This window comes from Lonchura striata, chromosome 9, assembly GCF_050655825.1.
Source record: "Lonchura striata isolate lonStrDom1 chromosome 9, ASM5065582v1, whole genome shotgun sequence".
Taxonomy (NCBI): Eukaryota; Metazoa; Chordata; class Aves; order Passeriformes; family Estrildidae; genus Lonchura; species Lonchura striata.
In genome coordinates this window covers 6,164,638-6,180,839 of record NC_140711.1, presented here as the reverse complement: position 1 = coordinate 6,180,839, position 16,202 = coordinate 6,164,638, and the positions used below count along the sequence as shown (strand labels likewise).

The 16,202-nt window shown below is 53.7% G+C and overlaps 2 protein-coding genes across 2 annotated transcripts in view; one reads left to right on the top strand and one right to left on the bottom strand.

Annotated features, from left to right (window-relative positions):
- Positions 1 to 7,378, top strand: part of SLCO2A1 (solute carrier organic anion transporter family member 2A1) — a 24,005-nt gene extending 16,627 nt beyond the window's left edge. Inside the window, exons 5-14 of the mRNA XM_021541442.4 lie at positions 90 to 188; positions 1,806 to 1,933; positions 2,931 to 3,012; positions 3,888 to 4,052; positions 4,358 to 4,547; positions 5,571 to 5,730; positions 6,068 to 6,231; positions 6,381 to 6,445; positions 6,541 to 6,664; positions 6,764 to 7,378. Coding sequence (XP_021397117.3) covers positions 90 to 188; positions 1,806 to 1,933; positions 2,931 to 3,012; positions 3,888 to 4,052; positions 4,358 to 4,547; positions 5,571 to 5,730; positions 6,068 to 6,231; positions 6,381 to 6,445; positions 6,541 to 6,664; positions 6,764 to 6,884 — 1,298 coding nt within the window. The 3' untranslated portion in view covers positions 6,885 to 7,378. The remainder of the gene's footprint in view (positions 1 to 89; positions 189 to 1,805; positions 1,934 to 2,930; positions 3,013 to 3,887; positions 4,053 to 4,357; positions 4,548 to 5,570; positions 5,731 to 6,067; positions 6,232 to 6,380; positions 6,446 to 6,540; positions 6,665 to 6,763) is intronic.
- Positions 7,292 to 16,202, bottom strand: SRPRB (SRP receptor subunit beta). Its single transcript, XM_077785600.2, has 7 exons — positions 16,075 to 16,202; positions 15,873 to 15,967; positions 14,963 to 15,040; positions 13,750 to 13,832; positions 13,092 to 13,228; positions 12,217 to 12,271; positions 7,292 to 11,488 (listed from the first exon to the last, which is right to left on the bottom strand). The coding sequence occupies exons 1-7, from the start codon at positions 16,178 to 16,180 to the stop codon at positions 11,272 to 11,274; spliced, it is 771 nt and encodes a 256-aa protein (XP_077641726.1). The 5' UTR covers positions 16,181 to 16,202; the 3' UTR covers positions 7,292 to 11,271.

Sequence of the window (16,202 nt, the reverse complement as noted above, 5' to 3'; positions counted from 1 at the left end):
TCCTGTATTTCCTGGGAAGACAGAAGCCATATCTGCATGGAAACTACAATTCCCTGCTCACAGAGGCTCTCTGTGCTCCCTTTTCCCAGCCATCCTCTTTGCCATCGCTGTGTTTGGCCCTGCCTTTGGGTACTTGCTGGGGTCCGTGGTGCTGCGGCTCTTCGTGGATATCGGGAGGGTTGACACTGGTGAGTATTGCCCAGGTAGCAGAGGTCCCAAAGACCCTCAGTGGGCCAGAAGGTCACTCTGAGATGGAAGGTGACAGAAGCCACCAGTCCTGTGGTGTTGAATACTCTTTTGAATACTTTTTGACCCATAAAACCCACTGCCCTGGAAAGACCTGACCTGGAAAAGCACCCCCAGCATATTCCTCCACTCTGTCACCCCACAAGGACAGATACACGTGGTCCTGACACCACCACTGAAGCAGAGCCCTGGGGTAGGGACATTCCAATGCCCAACTCATGGTGCTGCACTGGAGGTCATGGCTGGATTCTGCCCACTGCCACCACACTGAGGGGGTGTCCCACAACCCCAGCATGGCGGAACAGGGAAATCTGAGGAATCCAGGGATGGAGAAAAGAACCACAGAACAGCCACTGCCCTATGATGGATACACAGAGAACTTGAGTCTACTCATCCTCCTCCCCAGCACGCACTACCAGCACCTGCAGAGAGAGGGGCTGAGCTGACGCCACTGCAGGGATAATGTGCTTTATCCATGGCATGTGCTTATTATTTCTGGTAACTTAATCACTAAAGAATTCTCCCCAGCTCCATCATTAACGTGGCTTTTCCTGTGTTTCCTTAGAGAGATCAGAGCCTGACATATTTGTCCGGTGCCTGATAAGAATAATAAATGAACGTGGGCAGGAAATGCCAAAAAGCCTTGGCTCACTCCCCGCGGCGGCAGACGGATTTAGCAGCCTCTGCCTGGTCGCTCCATGATGACGTCCAAGCTGCAGAGTGGAGTGGTCCTGTTTGGGGAAGTGGGTTGATTGTTTCAGTGGGGTGTGGGCTCCTCTCCTGTCTCACCCTGGCACGGAGCTCCCACCCAGAGCTGGCCGTGGCTCCTTCCCAGCCGCCACATCCCAGCTGTGGGCAGCCACGTCCCCAAGCCAAGCCAGGCAATCTGTCAGACCTCCCGTGAGCATCACTTGGCCCAGCCAAAGGATGTGAGTGCTGGAGACAGAGCGGCTCTCACCTTCTCCTCCTTTTTCCGGAGAAGGCGCCCAGAGTTTGGTCCACTCGGAAACCAGGAGCTTCTGCCAGCGCAGGGCCTTCCCTCGGTCCCTGCAAGCAGAAGGTGACCGAGCCTGGAACAATAGGAGAGCAATTTTTCCAGGAAAGTGGCACAGCCTTTCCCAGTCCCTGTCTTGGCTCAGCATCCCTGTCAGCAGCATGGTCCAACCCACTGTGTTCTCCAGGCAGAGGATGGAGTCAGGCCCCCATAATCTCTGCCTCCCTGGCTGGCTCAGGGGTTGCAGTTGAACCTGTGCCCCCAGCGTGCTTCCATGCTGACCAAATCCATCCTGCAGTCACCTGGGAGGCTCGGTACAGTTGGGATGAGTGGCAGTACAGGTTCCTGGCCAGGGCAAACAAAGGTCAAACACAACCAGGGCTGGTCTTGTTGCCAACACTGGTGGGAGCTCCCACCTCCATCCATTTGCTCTTACATGCCAGTGGAGAGACCCTTGGGTTGTGCCCACAGGGACTCTTCATATAGTCCACCAGTCCATATTTGATGGAGATTTGTCCCTTTCACCCCTGGAGCTCTTAGTGTGTCCTTGTGTGTTCAATGACAGTGGACCTGATGCCCAGCGACCAGCGGTGGATCGGAGCCTGGTGGCTGGGGCTGCTCATCTCCTCGGGCTGCCTGGTGCTCACCTCCATCCCTTACTTCTTCTTCCCTCGGTACATGCTGAAAGGAGAGGTGAGACCTCATGTCCAGAGGCTGGAATGTCCTGGAGCCAGGGATGTGCTCAGGGAAGGAATACCTGTCCCCAGAGGAGAGGGGTGGGAGGGAGGAAGGCAGTCCAGCAATCCTTTCCCATTAAAACAAATTTTAAAATGTGGAAAATAATTAGCATGTATCATTTTGGTGCTTTCTAAGCCCAACCCCGCTGGTTTTGTTACAAAAATACTTTAGTTCTGTTTTGAAATTGTTTACTCATTTATTCTTTAAAGGTAAAATTAAACCCAAAATATTTTACAGTTATGGCTAAAGGGCTCCCCAGACTTGAGCCGAACTATCTCTAACTTTCATTTTCAGAGTTAAAAGGGAGGTGTTTTGTCAGGGTTCAGGGGAGGAAGGATTTCCAAGTTCTTAAAATCTCCCAACAAGCTGTTGTCTTGCTGCTCTGCTCAGGGGCTGCAGTGATATTTGAGAAAATTCACCCCTTTAATCACAGAATCCCAGAATGGTTTGGGTAGGAAGGACCTTAAAGCTCATCCTGTTCACTCCCTGCCATGGGCAGGGACACCTTCCACTGTCCCAGGTTGCTCCAAGCCCCGTCCAACCTGGCCTTGGACACTTCCAGGGATGGGACAGCCACAGCTTCTCTGGGCAGCCTGTGCCAGGGCCTCCCCACCACAAGAATTTGTCCCAAGATCCCATCTAACCCTAATGGCAGTGGGAAGCCATACTCCCTTGTCTTGGCACTCTAAGCCCTTGTCCAAAGTCCGTCTCCAGGTGTCTTGGAGCCCCTTTAGGCCGTGGAAGGGGCTCTCCCCAGAGCCTTCTCCAGGTGAACACCCCCAGCTCTCCCAGCCTGGAGAAGTGCTCAGGCACGTGGGACGGGGCTTTGCTGCAATTGTCAGGCTTGGCTGGGGTCAAAGGCCCCTGGGACAGAGCCTGACCCTCCTGAGGCTGCCTGTGCCCAGACAGTGCCAGCCCCTCTCACCACAGGCTGCTCCTCTCTCCCTCCCAGGAGCGGAACACAGAGGCCGGGATGCTCAGGAAGATGGAGACAGGGGCTGCTCAAGAGACCTCCCTGCTGGAGTTCATCAAAAGTAACCTCCTGGGGGTCCAGGAGAGGGTGGATGGGGATGCTGGGCCGTGCTGGGCCATGTGGGGTGGGTGGGGACCCCCACATTGGCAGATTCACACCGAGGGGGTTTGTTGGGAGTCCTTGGTAGCCCAGCACCATGTGTGGACCAGCTCCAGCACCACGAGGGCCTAAGGACATGGAAGGTGGGCACAGCCTCCCTCTGGCTACAGACCTCTTGAGGCCTCTCTTGGGGCCTGAATTCTTTCCAAATTTTGTGTTGAGGACCTTAAAGTGGTACGAGTGTGCCAGAAAAGGGTCACTGGGAGGTTTAACCCCAGCTCCAGGAGTGGGCATGGGGCTGCCGGCGCCACCAGCTCCTCAGTGAGGTCACCCCAGTGCAGCCGACACTGTTTATGTGAAACCAAAAGAGGCTTGAGAGGGATGTCACTGCTGAGAGACCAAATTAATGATTCTTTCAGCTCCAGGAGGATTTCTTCCCACATAAAGCCCCTCTCTCCCTGCCTCTTCCTCCACTGCAGTCATATCCTGGCGCTGTCAGCTCCCTCTTCTCCTCTCTTTGGGCTCTCTGCTAATTAGAAAACTCCTAAGTGACCAAATAAACAGAGTTGCTCCCAGGGTCCATCTGCCTCTGTTGATGGGGCCAGAGGACACAATGTCCCACCAGGAAAACACATCCATGGTGCTGCCAGCTGCTGGGACACATTAGGGTGTCTCCCCTCCCACCTTCCCATGCCTACAGATATCCCCAGCAGAACATCATCATCCCACAGACATCCTTACTGGGAGCAGGCTAAGGGTGGGGGTTTATTCCCAGTACAAACAGCTGGAGTGAGGATCACATGGCTAAAACACATTTTTCCTATGGTTTCCCTGTAGGATTCCCAAAGATCTTCCTCAGGCTGCTGCTCAACCCCCTCTTCATCCTCCTGGTGCTGGCTCAGTGCAGCTTCTCATCCGTCATTGCGGGTCTGGCCACCTTCCTCAACAAGTTCCTGGAGAAGCAGTATGGTGCCTCCCCTTCCCAGGCCAACTTCCTCATAGGTGAGCATAGATGGAGGCAAAAAATATCCACCAGCAGGGAGCCAACTGCCCATATTCTCCAGGCTTTTTAAAGCGTGGAGAAGAAATCAGTGAAAACTCATTTTTGAATGACACCTGGGGTTCACCTTGGGGTATTTGGTGACTTTCCTGACCTATAATTCCCTAGCTGCCTTGGGTTTGGGCTGTCTTGGATGACAGCTGGATCTGCAGGTTCTCCCAACTCCTGTGAGGTCCAGAGAGCTGCCCCGTGTCCATGGAGGGGTGCTGGGCAGGCAGGACAGCTCTGAAGGCTCATCCCTCTGCAGGAGCTGTGAACCTGCCGGCAGCAGCACTGGGGATGCTGCTGGGAGGGATCATCATGAAGCGCTTCTCCTTCTCCCTGCGCGCCATCCCGCGCTTCGCCGTGGTGGTGCTCGTCTTCTCCATCCTCATCTGCCTGCCCATCTTCTTCATGGGCTGCTCCACAGGGCACATCGAGGGCATCTACCACCCCAGGTAATGCAGGTGCTGCTCCCAGCTCCTTGTTTCTCCAGCTCTTATCCGTGGGGAGGGATACACACAGGGGGAGAGGCAGAAGTCATCACCATGCTGCTTCTTGCTCCTTGATCCTCACTGCATGGAGGAGATCCAGGTGCTTCACAGCCCAGAGACCTTGGGAGGGCGTTTATCCATGATTTTCTGGGCCAAACAAGCAGGGTGTAATTTTTCACTCTGGATTTTTTAGGGGAAAATTAGTAACATTGTGTCCACATCACTTCACATGCTCCCAGTACTCCAGCTGGACATCATCTTTCTCCTCACCTCAGTGGATATTTTTGGCTCTTACCATGACTTCCTAAGATAAAAATGACATTTGTATATGACCAAGGCTTGATGTTAAGCGCATTGAGCTCATTTCCCAGTGCACTGCCAGCAAGGAAGAGATTTCTGATGCCATCTTTCCACAGGGGGTGGAGCAGCCCCATCCCACCCTGCCCAAGGGCAGCTCCCCAGTGCCACATCCCTGTGGGATTCAGGCTGTGTGACTCCAGCAGATGCAGTCCTTGGGGGAGTGAGGGAGGACAGGGCTGATTTGGGTTTGTCCTCTTCACTTCCACAGCCATCAGGCTTGTTTGGGAAGCATGCCCACTTTCAGTTTGTGTCCATGTGGTGTTTGCAGCTGTGGCTGTTCACACATCTGTTTGTGCAGCTCTGGATGGAGCCCAGCTCCATTTCTACGGGCTTTTGGCCGATTAATTTTCAGATGAAAAAAAAAAAGAAAAAATTAAAAAAAAAGAGAAAAGAAGTGTGTCAGTACTTGTTTGTAGACATAACATAATTCCTGTGACATTCACTGCACACTTCCAGAGGTACCTGCAGGGATCAGAGGCTGGCAGAAGGCCAGGCTGCTGCTGGCAGTGTCCCAGCCCAAACAGGAACAGGAAAACTGCTCAACTAGCAAAAGGGATTTTTTTTTTTTAATTCTTCCTGTCCTATTTCTTAACTTTTTACCAAATTCTCCCCCCTCCTTTCTGGCAGTACACCCAATTCCCAGCAGCAGGTTAAGGCACGGGTTGGGTGCCAATGCTCTAAGCAGATCTTCCACCCCGTGTGCCAGAAAAACACCGTGGAATATATCTCACCCTGCTTTGCTGGCTGCACCAACAGCACCACCAACCCCACCAACCCCAGACAAACGGTGAGTAAAGCAAGTGGCTACCAAAGCAGCCTTGCTGGGAATAGTGAAGTGATGCTGCTGGAACCCAGCAAATGCCATAAGGGGGTGGAATCCTTTCCACACGGTGTGCTGAGCCCTGGGAAGGTGCCCTGGAGAATTGCTGTAAGGCCCTGGGAACCTGCTTGGAGGAACAGGGATGGTGGCAAATCCCATCACAGGATGCCATGGCTGTGCCTTAAAATTGGAGCTGGTGCTCTTATGGGTGTTCTGCACAGGGATATTGGGATGATTTGTCCTGAGAAAGCTGCTCCTGGCGCTGGGACTCTGACGTCTGTTTTGTTCCAAACGTTTCCCACAGATCTACCACAACTGTTCCCTGAATGGGAATGAGCTGTTCTCCACCTACACGGGCTCTTGTCCAGTCAGCTGCTCCCATATGCTCCTTCCTGCCATATTCCTCATCTCCTTTGCTGCCCTGGTGGCCTGCCTGTCCCACAACCCCCTCTACATGATGGTGTTACGGTGAGTGGTGTGTGGGCTCCTCAGTTCCAGGGGGGAGCCGATGTTTCCCCATGCTGGGATCAACGGGATGTCATAAAGGTGCAACCAGCCCAAGTCTTGGCCAAATCCAGGGCCAGCAGCTCTGACCTCCTGTGTCTTCTCCCCTGCAGGGTGGTGAACCAGGATGAGAAGTCATTCGCCATCGGAGTCCAGTTCTTACTGATGAGACTGCTGGGTGAGTGCCTGAATGAGGCTGGGGCGCTGCTGGGGCTGAGAGAGGCACTGAACCCCTGGGGATCAGCAGCTGACCCCATCCTCTCTCCCCACCAGCCTGGCTGCCAGCCCCGGCCATGTTCGGAGCCCTCATCGATTCCTCCTGCATCTACTGGCAGCAGCAGCAGTGCACCCCGGGCCGCTTCTGCGCCTACTACAACAACGATTTCCTTCGCAACAGGTACCCTGTGCCCTGGGCAGGGGAGGGGCCCCAGGCAGCTTGGGGTCGGCTGGAAGTGCCAGCTGCAGACCTGGCATGTCCCTGCTCTTCTCCCGACAGATACCTGGGGCTGCAGGTGGGCTACAAGGTGGTGGGCACCGTGCTGCTCGCCCTCATCAGCTGGAAGGTGAAGAGGAGCAAGGAGTACAACGTGCAGGAGAAGGCGGCGGGGCTGGTGTAGCCCCCGAGGACTGACTCGCACCCCCATCACCCACTGCCACTATTTCGTCTTGTTTGGGTTTGTTTGACTTCCCACGGGAGCGGCTCCGCAGCTCCGAGCTCCTCTCCCGCAGCCCGGCGAGGGATGGATGCTCCGGGCCAGCCCCGTCCTGGGAGTGGCAGCTCCCAGGGGCTCCAGCCGCGCTTCCCGACACCCTGGGAGGGGCAGCCCCGGCCAGCTGGAGCAGGAGGCAGAGGGGGCTGGAACGCACGGACCCGGAGGAGTGCCTGCTGCGGGCACGGCCCCGCTCCGGGGTGACATTCCCGGCTGGGACAGCAGCAGGGGAGGTGGCTGCCAGCCCGGAGGGGCTGCCCGGTGTCCCCCCGCCCGCAGCCCCCGCACAGGACAGCAGGGACACCGCACACGTGTTGGGACAAGACATCACGAGGGGTTTATTGCAGAACATCTGGGGTTTGTTGCTCTTTTTATTTTTTAAATAAAGGTCACTTTTCCAACTGTGGTGCGTTCTTGGTCTCCCCCCACCAGCAAGACAAGCCCTGGGGAGGCTGCAGGTCCCAGCCTGGCCCATGCTGAGCACATTCCAGCTGGGAAAGAAATGGTGGCGGGGGGGACATTCTGCAGCTCCACCGGTGATGGGGGAGGCTGGTAGGGGCTAGAGAGAGCCCAGGGCCGGCCCAGGAGTCCAGCCTGCAGTCCCATGGAACCTGGCAGCCCTGCCTGCATCTCCCTGATGGGCTCGGGCATACAGGCAGGGGCCGCAGGCACAGCAGGTTTTGACCCGAGGTTCTCATCCCCGCCAGGTTTATTGGCACAGATCAGTTCTGGCATGCAGTTGCCCGAGCTGGTGCCTCAGAGGGACCGTGAACAAAGAAATGCCTGGCAATTAAAAAGTTTCATTCCCTCTCCCTCACACCATGTCCTGAGCAAGCCTGGGTCCTTCTCACCCTTCACTGTGTTGCTGTTTTGTTGTTTCAGGCGGGTTTTGGTGAGGGTTTGGTGGGTTCTGTTAGTCCACACCGTGATGGGGTTGTTACAGTACACAGACCACAATCTGCTAGAGCATTTTAAAGTAATATTTCAGCTGCAGCTTTGCCTGTTCTATTATTAATGATCTTTACTATTATTATTCATCAGATTGTCAGCTCCAGGTTTCCTTCTGATCCACCTCTGCCTGACACAGCACAGCCTTAAGGTTCACATCAAGTTCAGCCCATGGCCTAACAAATCCAGCTACTTATGTCAAGCACTGAGCTACTTCAAAATCCTGTCATTTTTTCAGTGCAGTGGGCTCTGGGCAGGGTGCAGTGGGTTTGGGGTGTTCTTTCAGGGGTTTTATGGGTTGAATGTATTCAGGCTCTGCTGTTCTTCCTCCATGGCTTTTCCCTGTGATAGTGGCCTGCAGCATCCATGTTCATGGAGGGAGTCAAGGGAGAGGACAGGAGCAGACCTGCCCTGGATTTGCTCTGGATCACCAAACTCTTCACGAAAAAAAGCTCTCTCCATGTTATCCCTATTCCTGTTCCACCTCTACCTGGCAGATTTCCCCTGAACACCCATCTGACCTTCTGTAACTTTCTCCACTTCTTTCATACCAGGGGTAGCACCCAGCAGGACAAGCCACAGGAGGGGCTGGTCACAAAGTGCAGGAGGTGGCCCAGTGGGGCCAACAGAAGCTCCTGGGCCCAAAGGTGCCAGGGTGGTGGCTCTGCACAGGGAAGGTCACAGCTGGAACACCTCTGTTGGGGAGCCTTGGAAACCGCCCCTTGGGATGCTGCTGTCCAGGCATGGTTATTTTTGCTTTTCTTTGCCTTTCAGCAATCTCTCCTCCTCTTTCAGGTTTAATGCTGTCCTGGTTATTACCGTGCTCGTCATTCTCCTCCAAAAACATCTGTCTTTTCCAGGGGAACAATTCAGAGTATGAGAGACACAGACCAGAAGAGCTTTAGCACAGTGAGGGCCTCAGCCCCTGGAGATGTGTGAATGCAGCGGGTTCCTGACTCAGGGTCAGGCAGCTGCAGCAAGAAGGGGCTGAGCTTATCACATCCCACTGTCCTGCCAAAGCCATCCCAACACAGCCCTGCTGAGCTGCAGCCTCAGGAGCAGCACTCCCAGCCAGCAGAGCCACGGGCTGGGAACAAGGTCAGGAGAGCAAAGAACAAAGCATGGAGCTGACTGGGGAATCAAGAAAAACAAGAAAACAACACTCAGAATTTCCAGTTCTGATCTTTTCCCGAAGCCACTGGGGAAAACCAGCCCTGAATATTTAAATATTTTAAAAATTGTGGAGTGAGGCCCAAAAAACTCCTGGAGCTCTGCTCTGTGCTCTGGCACGAGTGGCTCCGTGGCCGTGCAGCCACTCCCCAGCCTGGGAAAGCTGAGGCATCTCATCCCATCCAGCACAGCCACGGGTGCCACAGCCACCTCCAGGGCAGAGCAGCGCTGCTCTGCCACCACAGCTGGCTGGAGCTTTCCTGTGCACATCACCAAAGTGCCTTTCAATTATGATTTGTGGGTGCTTTCTGCTATGTGATTATCAATTTCTCACTTAGTCGGACCAAGAAGTAAATACAAAACCAAAATACAAACCAGTCCCAAAGCCCTCTGTGTGCAGAAGACAATGTTTTTTGACAACACAGACCTGGCCACAGAGCAGGAAGGTTGACCCCCAGCACTGTGCTGAGCAGGAGCAGAGCCCCATCCATGTGGATCTGACACTGCTGGGAAGAGCCAAAGCAAACACACAGACTGAAGCAAGACTTGAGAACAAACATTTAAGCATAAAAGAATTTACTTAAGGAATATTTTTAAAAATAATAACTTAAAACCCACCACGGCCTCATGGTACCTCCCCCCTTAAGCTGAGGCTGGTGCTCGGCTTCTGCATGTTTGCAAGAACAATCACCCAAAGAAACAGCAATTTTCTGCCCAAAATCACTTCAGCATTATGGATCTGAAGCAGGCAGCCCAAGACCTCCAGCTAAAGGAGTTCAAAGCATGACAAACACGTTCCAACAGGACTCTGCCTGCAGGAAACAGAAGAATGTAACATGTTTGGTAAATATAACCCTCCCCACCTCTGGCATGGATGGTTCCTGAGGCTGAAAATGCAAGGACCAGCTTCATTATATGCACAGGGTTTTGCTGAAGGCTGTTCCTGCTCTTCCCAACACTTGGCAATGCTGCAGGAAGGCAGGAAAAGCCCCAGAGAAAGAAAAGAACACAACAGATGAGTGATGAAGGAGGACTCAAACCACAGGGGAGTGGCCTACAAACTACAAAAGGGGTCTGCCAGGAGCCAGCCACCCCCCTCAACCCTAAAACAACACAAAGCCACAAAGGGAAAATGTCACTGCACTGGAACTCTGCAATGTGCAGTGAGATACAAACTGGGAAGATCTCCTATTTCTTTCCCCTCTTCCTTGAGCATCTCTGCCACCAGGAGGAAGCACACACACATGCTGGCAGCTCCTTGACTTTCCCTCTCACTCTGCCATAAGTGCTGACTAATTAATTAAACACAAAGCAAGCCCTTCCTGCAGCCACTGGAGCAGGGGCAGCAGGAGATTGCACAGCAAATGCCTGGCACAACAGGTGCCAGCTGCAGGTACAGATCTGAAATTGTGCCCATCTCAGAGTTTCATGCCATGACCCCCTGTAGCTCTGCCCCTCTTAGAGTGTTTGTTCCTGGCTGTGGGAGGAGGGCCTGGAAGGAAAAGCAGAGTGAAGCTTTCAGGACACAGCCTTCAGCTGAAGAAAAACTCCCAGGAGCTGATCAAGAGAGGAAATCACCAGACATGGGCACAGAACTGAGCCCAGGGAGTAAAGCAGGGCAGTATGGTCTGGGCATTTCACACTCCCCCTGCCCCACAGAAATGGGGCTGCATCAGTTTGGAACAATGGGAAGACAGACACAAAGAGGAAAACAGCTATTTATATTCTCTCAATGCCTGCCCAACTTAGGGAGCTTGTGCAGTGCTCTCCAGCAGCCCCAACCATAACGTGGTCAGTGGCTCTGAGAGGCAAGAGGGGTGTAAACCATGGCAGGAAACGATAGGCACACTCCAGCCTCTAAAACTCACCTGCCAGTGCACTCCTTCCTAATTTGCTAGGCAACTACAAGATGAAAAACCTAAAGATTAAAGAAAAAGGAAAGCCCAGAGCTTCAGCAGCCCAGAGGAGGGCAAGAGGGGAGAGGACAAAAACATTGCAGCATGAAGGGACAGTCAGAGGGAATCACACCAGCAATTGTCATGTTGCTCCCAAGCCCACAAACAGCAGAAGACACCACAGTGCTGACTTCCAGCTGAAGTTCCTTCTTTTTACATCGAGATTTGAGTGTTCCACACCATCTTTTCCCCTTCAGCCCCCCAGCCCTGTCCATCTCTGTTCAGGCCACCTTCACCAGCCACTTCTCGAGGCCCTCCAAGTCAGCCTCTCCCTCCTCTCCCTTGCTGCCTCGAGCACTGCACTCCACAAACTCCACCTTCATGGGCAGCTGGGAGAAGTCGAAGTCCTTGCCCTTCTTCCCCAGCTGGGCAGGGCCCCCCGTGGCTGAGCCATCCAGGCTGGTGGGGGCTGCAGAGCGTGTCACCCGCAGGGTATTGCTGCAGGGAGAGAAGGGAAAGGGTCAGCACCTGAGCACCAGGGGAGTATCACCTGCACCACGGCTCTGGGATGCTTGGGGTGTCAGCAGCATGCCAGCTACAGCAAGGACACAAGGCCCAGCACGGCCCTGTGAGGCTCAGCCAGGGCCTCTGGCCCCTGTTGGAAGGCACAAGTGCAAAGGCTCAAAGGAGTAGGAGGGCACTCAAGGAGAGGTGTTCAAACAGGTTTGGTTTTGCAATAAAGGACAGCAGAAGTCAGATGATGATGATGTCCTTATCCCAATTTGCCCACGGTAAACACTGGAATAATGGTGCCTAACACAGCACATTAACTACCTAGAAATCCAGCACCTACACACAGGTAGCTGACAAATGCTCCACATCAGAAAAAGCAATCATTATTTACCTGAAGAATGTGAGTATGTGGCAACTAACTGCTCAGCTAAAAAGCAGAAGGTTGGGTATGCAGCCTGGAGCAGGCACAGCACAAACACCCCTGCTGCCGTCTGCTGGCCAAAGGGGTTATAGATCCAGGGAATCATTTAGCTTGGAAAAGCCCTCTAAGTCCATGGAGTCCAACTGTAAACCCAGCACTGCCAAGCCCCAGACCAAACAGACTGCTCCCAGCTCCACAGGGAACTCAGACACAGCTCAAGGGAGCTTACTGAGCACTGAGGGAAGAGAAAAAGGAAAAGCTCAGAGGGATTGAGATCCCATTCCATACTTACAGCTCTTTTTCCAGCTGTTGCTGGATAAGTTTTGCTGATTTTGCCATTGTGACATCTGAAGAGAAAAGAAGAAAATCAGCTCTTTGGTTGTCAGAATTCAGAACCTGGTTCCTTCCCCTAAAGTAAGGCCAGTGCATACTGTGCAGTCACTGGAGCTACCAGGACAAGGACAGCCGTGCCTGCAGTGGGATGAGGGATGCTGGAGCTTTGGGATCACAGGCATGAAGGGGAACAACCCAGCAGTCTGATACAATGCAGGGAATTAACTTCTTGCTGGGCAGGAAGATACTTCAGAGGATGGGTTTGATGCACCAGCACTCCCTCCTGCCCTGTGCTTTCCACCTGTGACATGCAGAGCTGTGAAGGCCTCAGGCAGCTCCTGAGTTAAGTGCAGGAAATAATTACAAAATCCAGATCTGATAGCGCCCCAAAACATCCAGCTGTTACAGAGGGACCCACACTTTCACTGTAGAACCTGTAGGGATCTGAAAATAGAGTCTTTTCCAGTAGCTAGGTATTCAGGCTACTCCAGAGAAAACATGGTACCCTGGCAGCTGAACATTTTAACTCTGAAGTTGCCAAGTACATAGGGATAGTTCATTGTGCTCGAGCTGATCCTAGTTCCTCCTGCCTGGAGACTTAGGAACAGCTCTGCACAAAGCAAGCAGAAACAAAAAAAAACCACAAAAGCCACCTGCATTACCTACACCCACCCAAAGAGCTGCAGCTCTCCCAAGCAGTCCTCCACACACTCCTGCTGAGTAGGCAGAGTTTAAACCTAAATTCCAGCCTTGCTTTTGCTGCAATCCCAACTCCCAGGTTCAGCAGCCGTGGCACGAAGCCCTGCAGGCCTGGCCAGGCCCAGCCCAGGGTACCTTGCTTGTTGCAGGCGATGAGCAGCGCGGGCGCGTTCCTGAGCACGGTGCTGTCCACCAGCACCTGGTACAGGAACTCTGCCACGTCCTTCACCTCCCTCTGGAAGGCCACGCTGTCCACCACGAACACGATGGCTCTGGGGAAGAGGGAAGGACAGGTGCTGGGGATGAAGTTCTGCACCCACCTTCCCCTGCAAGCATTCCAGCCTAGGCTGAGATTCCCACATCTGGTCTGACCCAGCCCAAGCGTAGGCTCGCAGCATGTGCTGCCTGAAACACATCCCATGGCCAGCTCCAGCAGGAATTCTTCCCCTGTCTGCCCCAGGATATCCCACATCCCCTAGACCTCCCTGCTGCAGTGGCTTTGCCTCCTGGTGCACCACAAGCACAGGTAACTAAGAAATTCAAAGTGCGATTTTGGGATTGTCCTGTGCAGGGTGAGGAGCTGGACTCGATGCTCCTTGTGGTCCCTTTCCCACTCAGGATATTTTATGAAGGCAAAGCAAAAATTAACCAGTACCACCCCACAGCAGAGCTCTGACTCTCAGGGCACCAGCAGCCTAGCTCACAGCATTCCCAGCACCATCATTTCATTTGGTTTATCCCTTTCCAAAGCATCACTCAACCCCTCCTGCCCTGCTGATCCCCTCCAGGTTACCTGGCTGCGGCCTTGAACCTCTCCAAGAACTGCAGCCTCAGACTCTCATGGCCTGGAAGGTCGATCAAGGTCACATTAGTGCTCTGGAACACAGGCAAAAAGGAATTAACACCGGATCCAGTGGTTCCTGTGGTCATGGACTGGGGAAAAGCAATCTGACCCTGGATTTGTGTCCTGAAGGCACAACCCCATCTGCCTCTGACACAGAACATAACCCTACAGTCTCACCTGGTCACACACACCACGCCTTCCTAAATACACCAAACCTTGCTGTGAATAACACAAAAATGCCTTGGCAAGAGCCTTTTTTAACTGGAGGCTGCAAAGGTTTCCCTTCCCAGGAAAGGCAAGAGCCAAAGCCAGGACGTGGGAGAGAACACTCGGCCGAGCAGGGCCACGTCACTGCTTTCCAGATAAGGCTGCAGGAGCCCCTTCCTCCTCACTGCTCTTGGATCTTACTGGGAACCTCGGCTATGGTTAAAAAAAGAATCAAAAAAGCAATCTGCTTTGCAAATACTTGTCTGATCAATGAAAGAGACACAAAACAGGAACATTTTTTCAAAAACCCTGCACGCTCTTTTACAAAGTTTTTAACCTCATTATCACTGTTGTTAATAACAACTGAGAAGGTGAAGTCACAAAACCACCCTCTACTTTCACAATTCACCAGCAGTTAAGGTGCTGCCAACATTCTGCTCTCCCTGCCACATGTGCAGCCAGCATAAGAGATTTCCAGAATGAATGCTCAAAACCTGAAAACTCCCAGATCTGTGGACATAAAAATAACAGGACCTAAAGTCCAGGACCTAAAAATAACAAAATCCTTTCTGGGATCATATAAAGTCCAGTTGGAGCCTCTGCTTAAACTTGATAAAGCTTTTAATTTCAGGTTTTCCTAGCAGAAACAGAAATTACTGCTGAGGAAATAAACCAATGCAACAGAACACTGAAACCCCCAGAGCTCCCTCCTGCTCCAACCCACAGGTGTAGCTTTCAGTCAGAAATGTTTCACTGTTTTACAAGCAAATGAAAAAGAACCTGTGGAGCCCAGTAATACATTCTACATCCCAGTACTTCCCGATTTTCTCAGTGTGCCACGCCTGGAGAAAATCCTGTCCTGCGTTCAAACTGGGGCGTAAGCAGCACAAAAATTCCCAGGTTTAGCAGGGGGAACAGGAAAAGGATGCACCCAGAGCTGAGGCAGTGCACTCACCTTGTCCTGGCTGAGCCTGTAGACGGCAGAGCTGTCGGTGATGGAGGTCTGGGTGTCGCGGTACCGCCCCGACAGCAGCTGCGGGAACAGGCACAGCCTCAGAACCAACAGCCCGGGAGGCCCCCACCCCAAACTACACCAACACCACCCCCAGCCTCCTCAGAAACTGAAATTCTCTGACAGGGGTAATGGGCATCAGAGACCCGATCTCAATTTCCTGCAGGAAAATACTACCGCGGTCACTTCCCCAATTTAATTCAAAAATGGTCATTAGGAAAGTAACTATATATTTATATTGTGAATCTCCATTAAAACAAGAAGGAAGAGAGTGTGCCTGCAAATCCTTCACAGTTTCCCAGCTGGGACCACGGTAAGCATGGCTGTGCCCCTTTCTTTTTCAGACGTGGCGGTAACAGAATGTCCAGGGTTGGAAGGGACCCACCAGGATCATCAGCCCAACTCTTGACCCTGCACAGACCTCCCAACAATCCCAGCCAGTACCTGAGAGCATTGTCCAAACTCTCCTGGAGCTCTGGCAGCCTTGGGGCCGTGCCCATTCCCTGGGGAACCCGTCCACTGCCCCACCACCCTCTGGGGGAGAGTCTTTCCCCGATATCCAACCTCAAGTCCCTTGGCACAGCTCCAGCCGTTCCCTGGGGTGCTGTCCCTGCTCACAGAGATTGGAGCTGCCGCAGACTGTGGTGCGCTCAAGTATCCCTAAGCCTTTTACTATGACGAATTCAAACCAAAGCGCCATTTCTTTGGACACTCCGTGGTAGACAAAACTCGCTCTCCATCCCTCCTTACAGCTACAACCCCCACCTTTTAAGATCCATCAAAAGACTACAAACGGAACTAAAGGGAACTCCCGCACTGTGGTCCGAGAGGCCCCCGCGCCCTCCCCGCTCACCCGCGCGAACAGCAGCGTCTTCCCCGCGTCGCAGAGGCCCAGCAGCAGCACGGCGCTCCGGCCGCTCCTCCTGCCCTGCACGAACCGCCAGATCACTGCGGGAGAGAGCAGCCTGAGGGGAACGGCACACCCGAGCCCGCCGGCACCGCCGCGCCCCCAGCGGGCCGCGGGGCGGGGGGACAGGGAGGCGCCCGCAACTCACGGAAGGTGATGGCGACGGCGAGGAGCGCGACGAGCACGGAGAGCGCGGCGGGGCCGCCCAGCTCCCGCCGCAGCGCCGCCAGGTGCGGCTCCAGCCCGCCCGCCATGGCCGCACGCGTGGCCGCCCGC

Coding starts and splice junctions, on each gene's coding strand:
- SRPRB (XM_077785600.2), bottom strand. CDS start 16,180: ATGGCGGGCGGGCTGGAGCCGCACCTGGCGGCGCTGCGGCGGGAGCTG. Junction 15,041..15,872: donor AGACGCTGCTGTTCGCGCGG/GTGAGCGGGGAG, acceptor CTGTTCCCGCAG/CTGCTGTCGGGGCGGTACCG. Junction 12,272..13,091: donor CATCGCCTGCAACAAGCAAG/GTACCCTGGGCT, acceptor TTTTCTCTTCAG/ATGTCACAATGGCAAAATCA.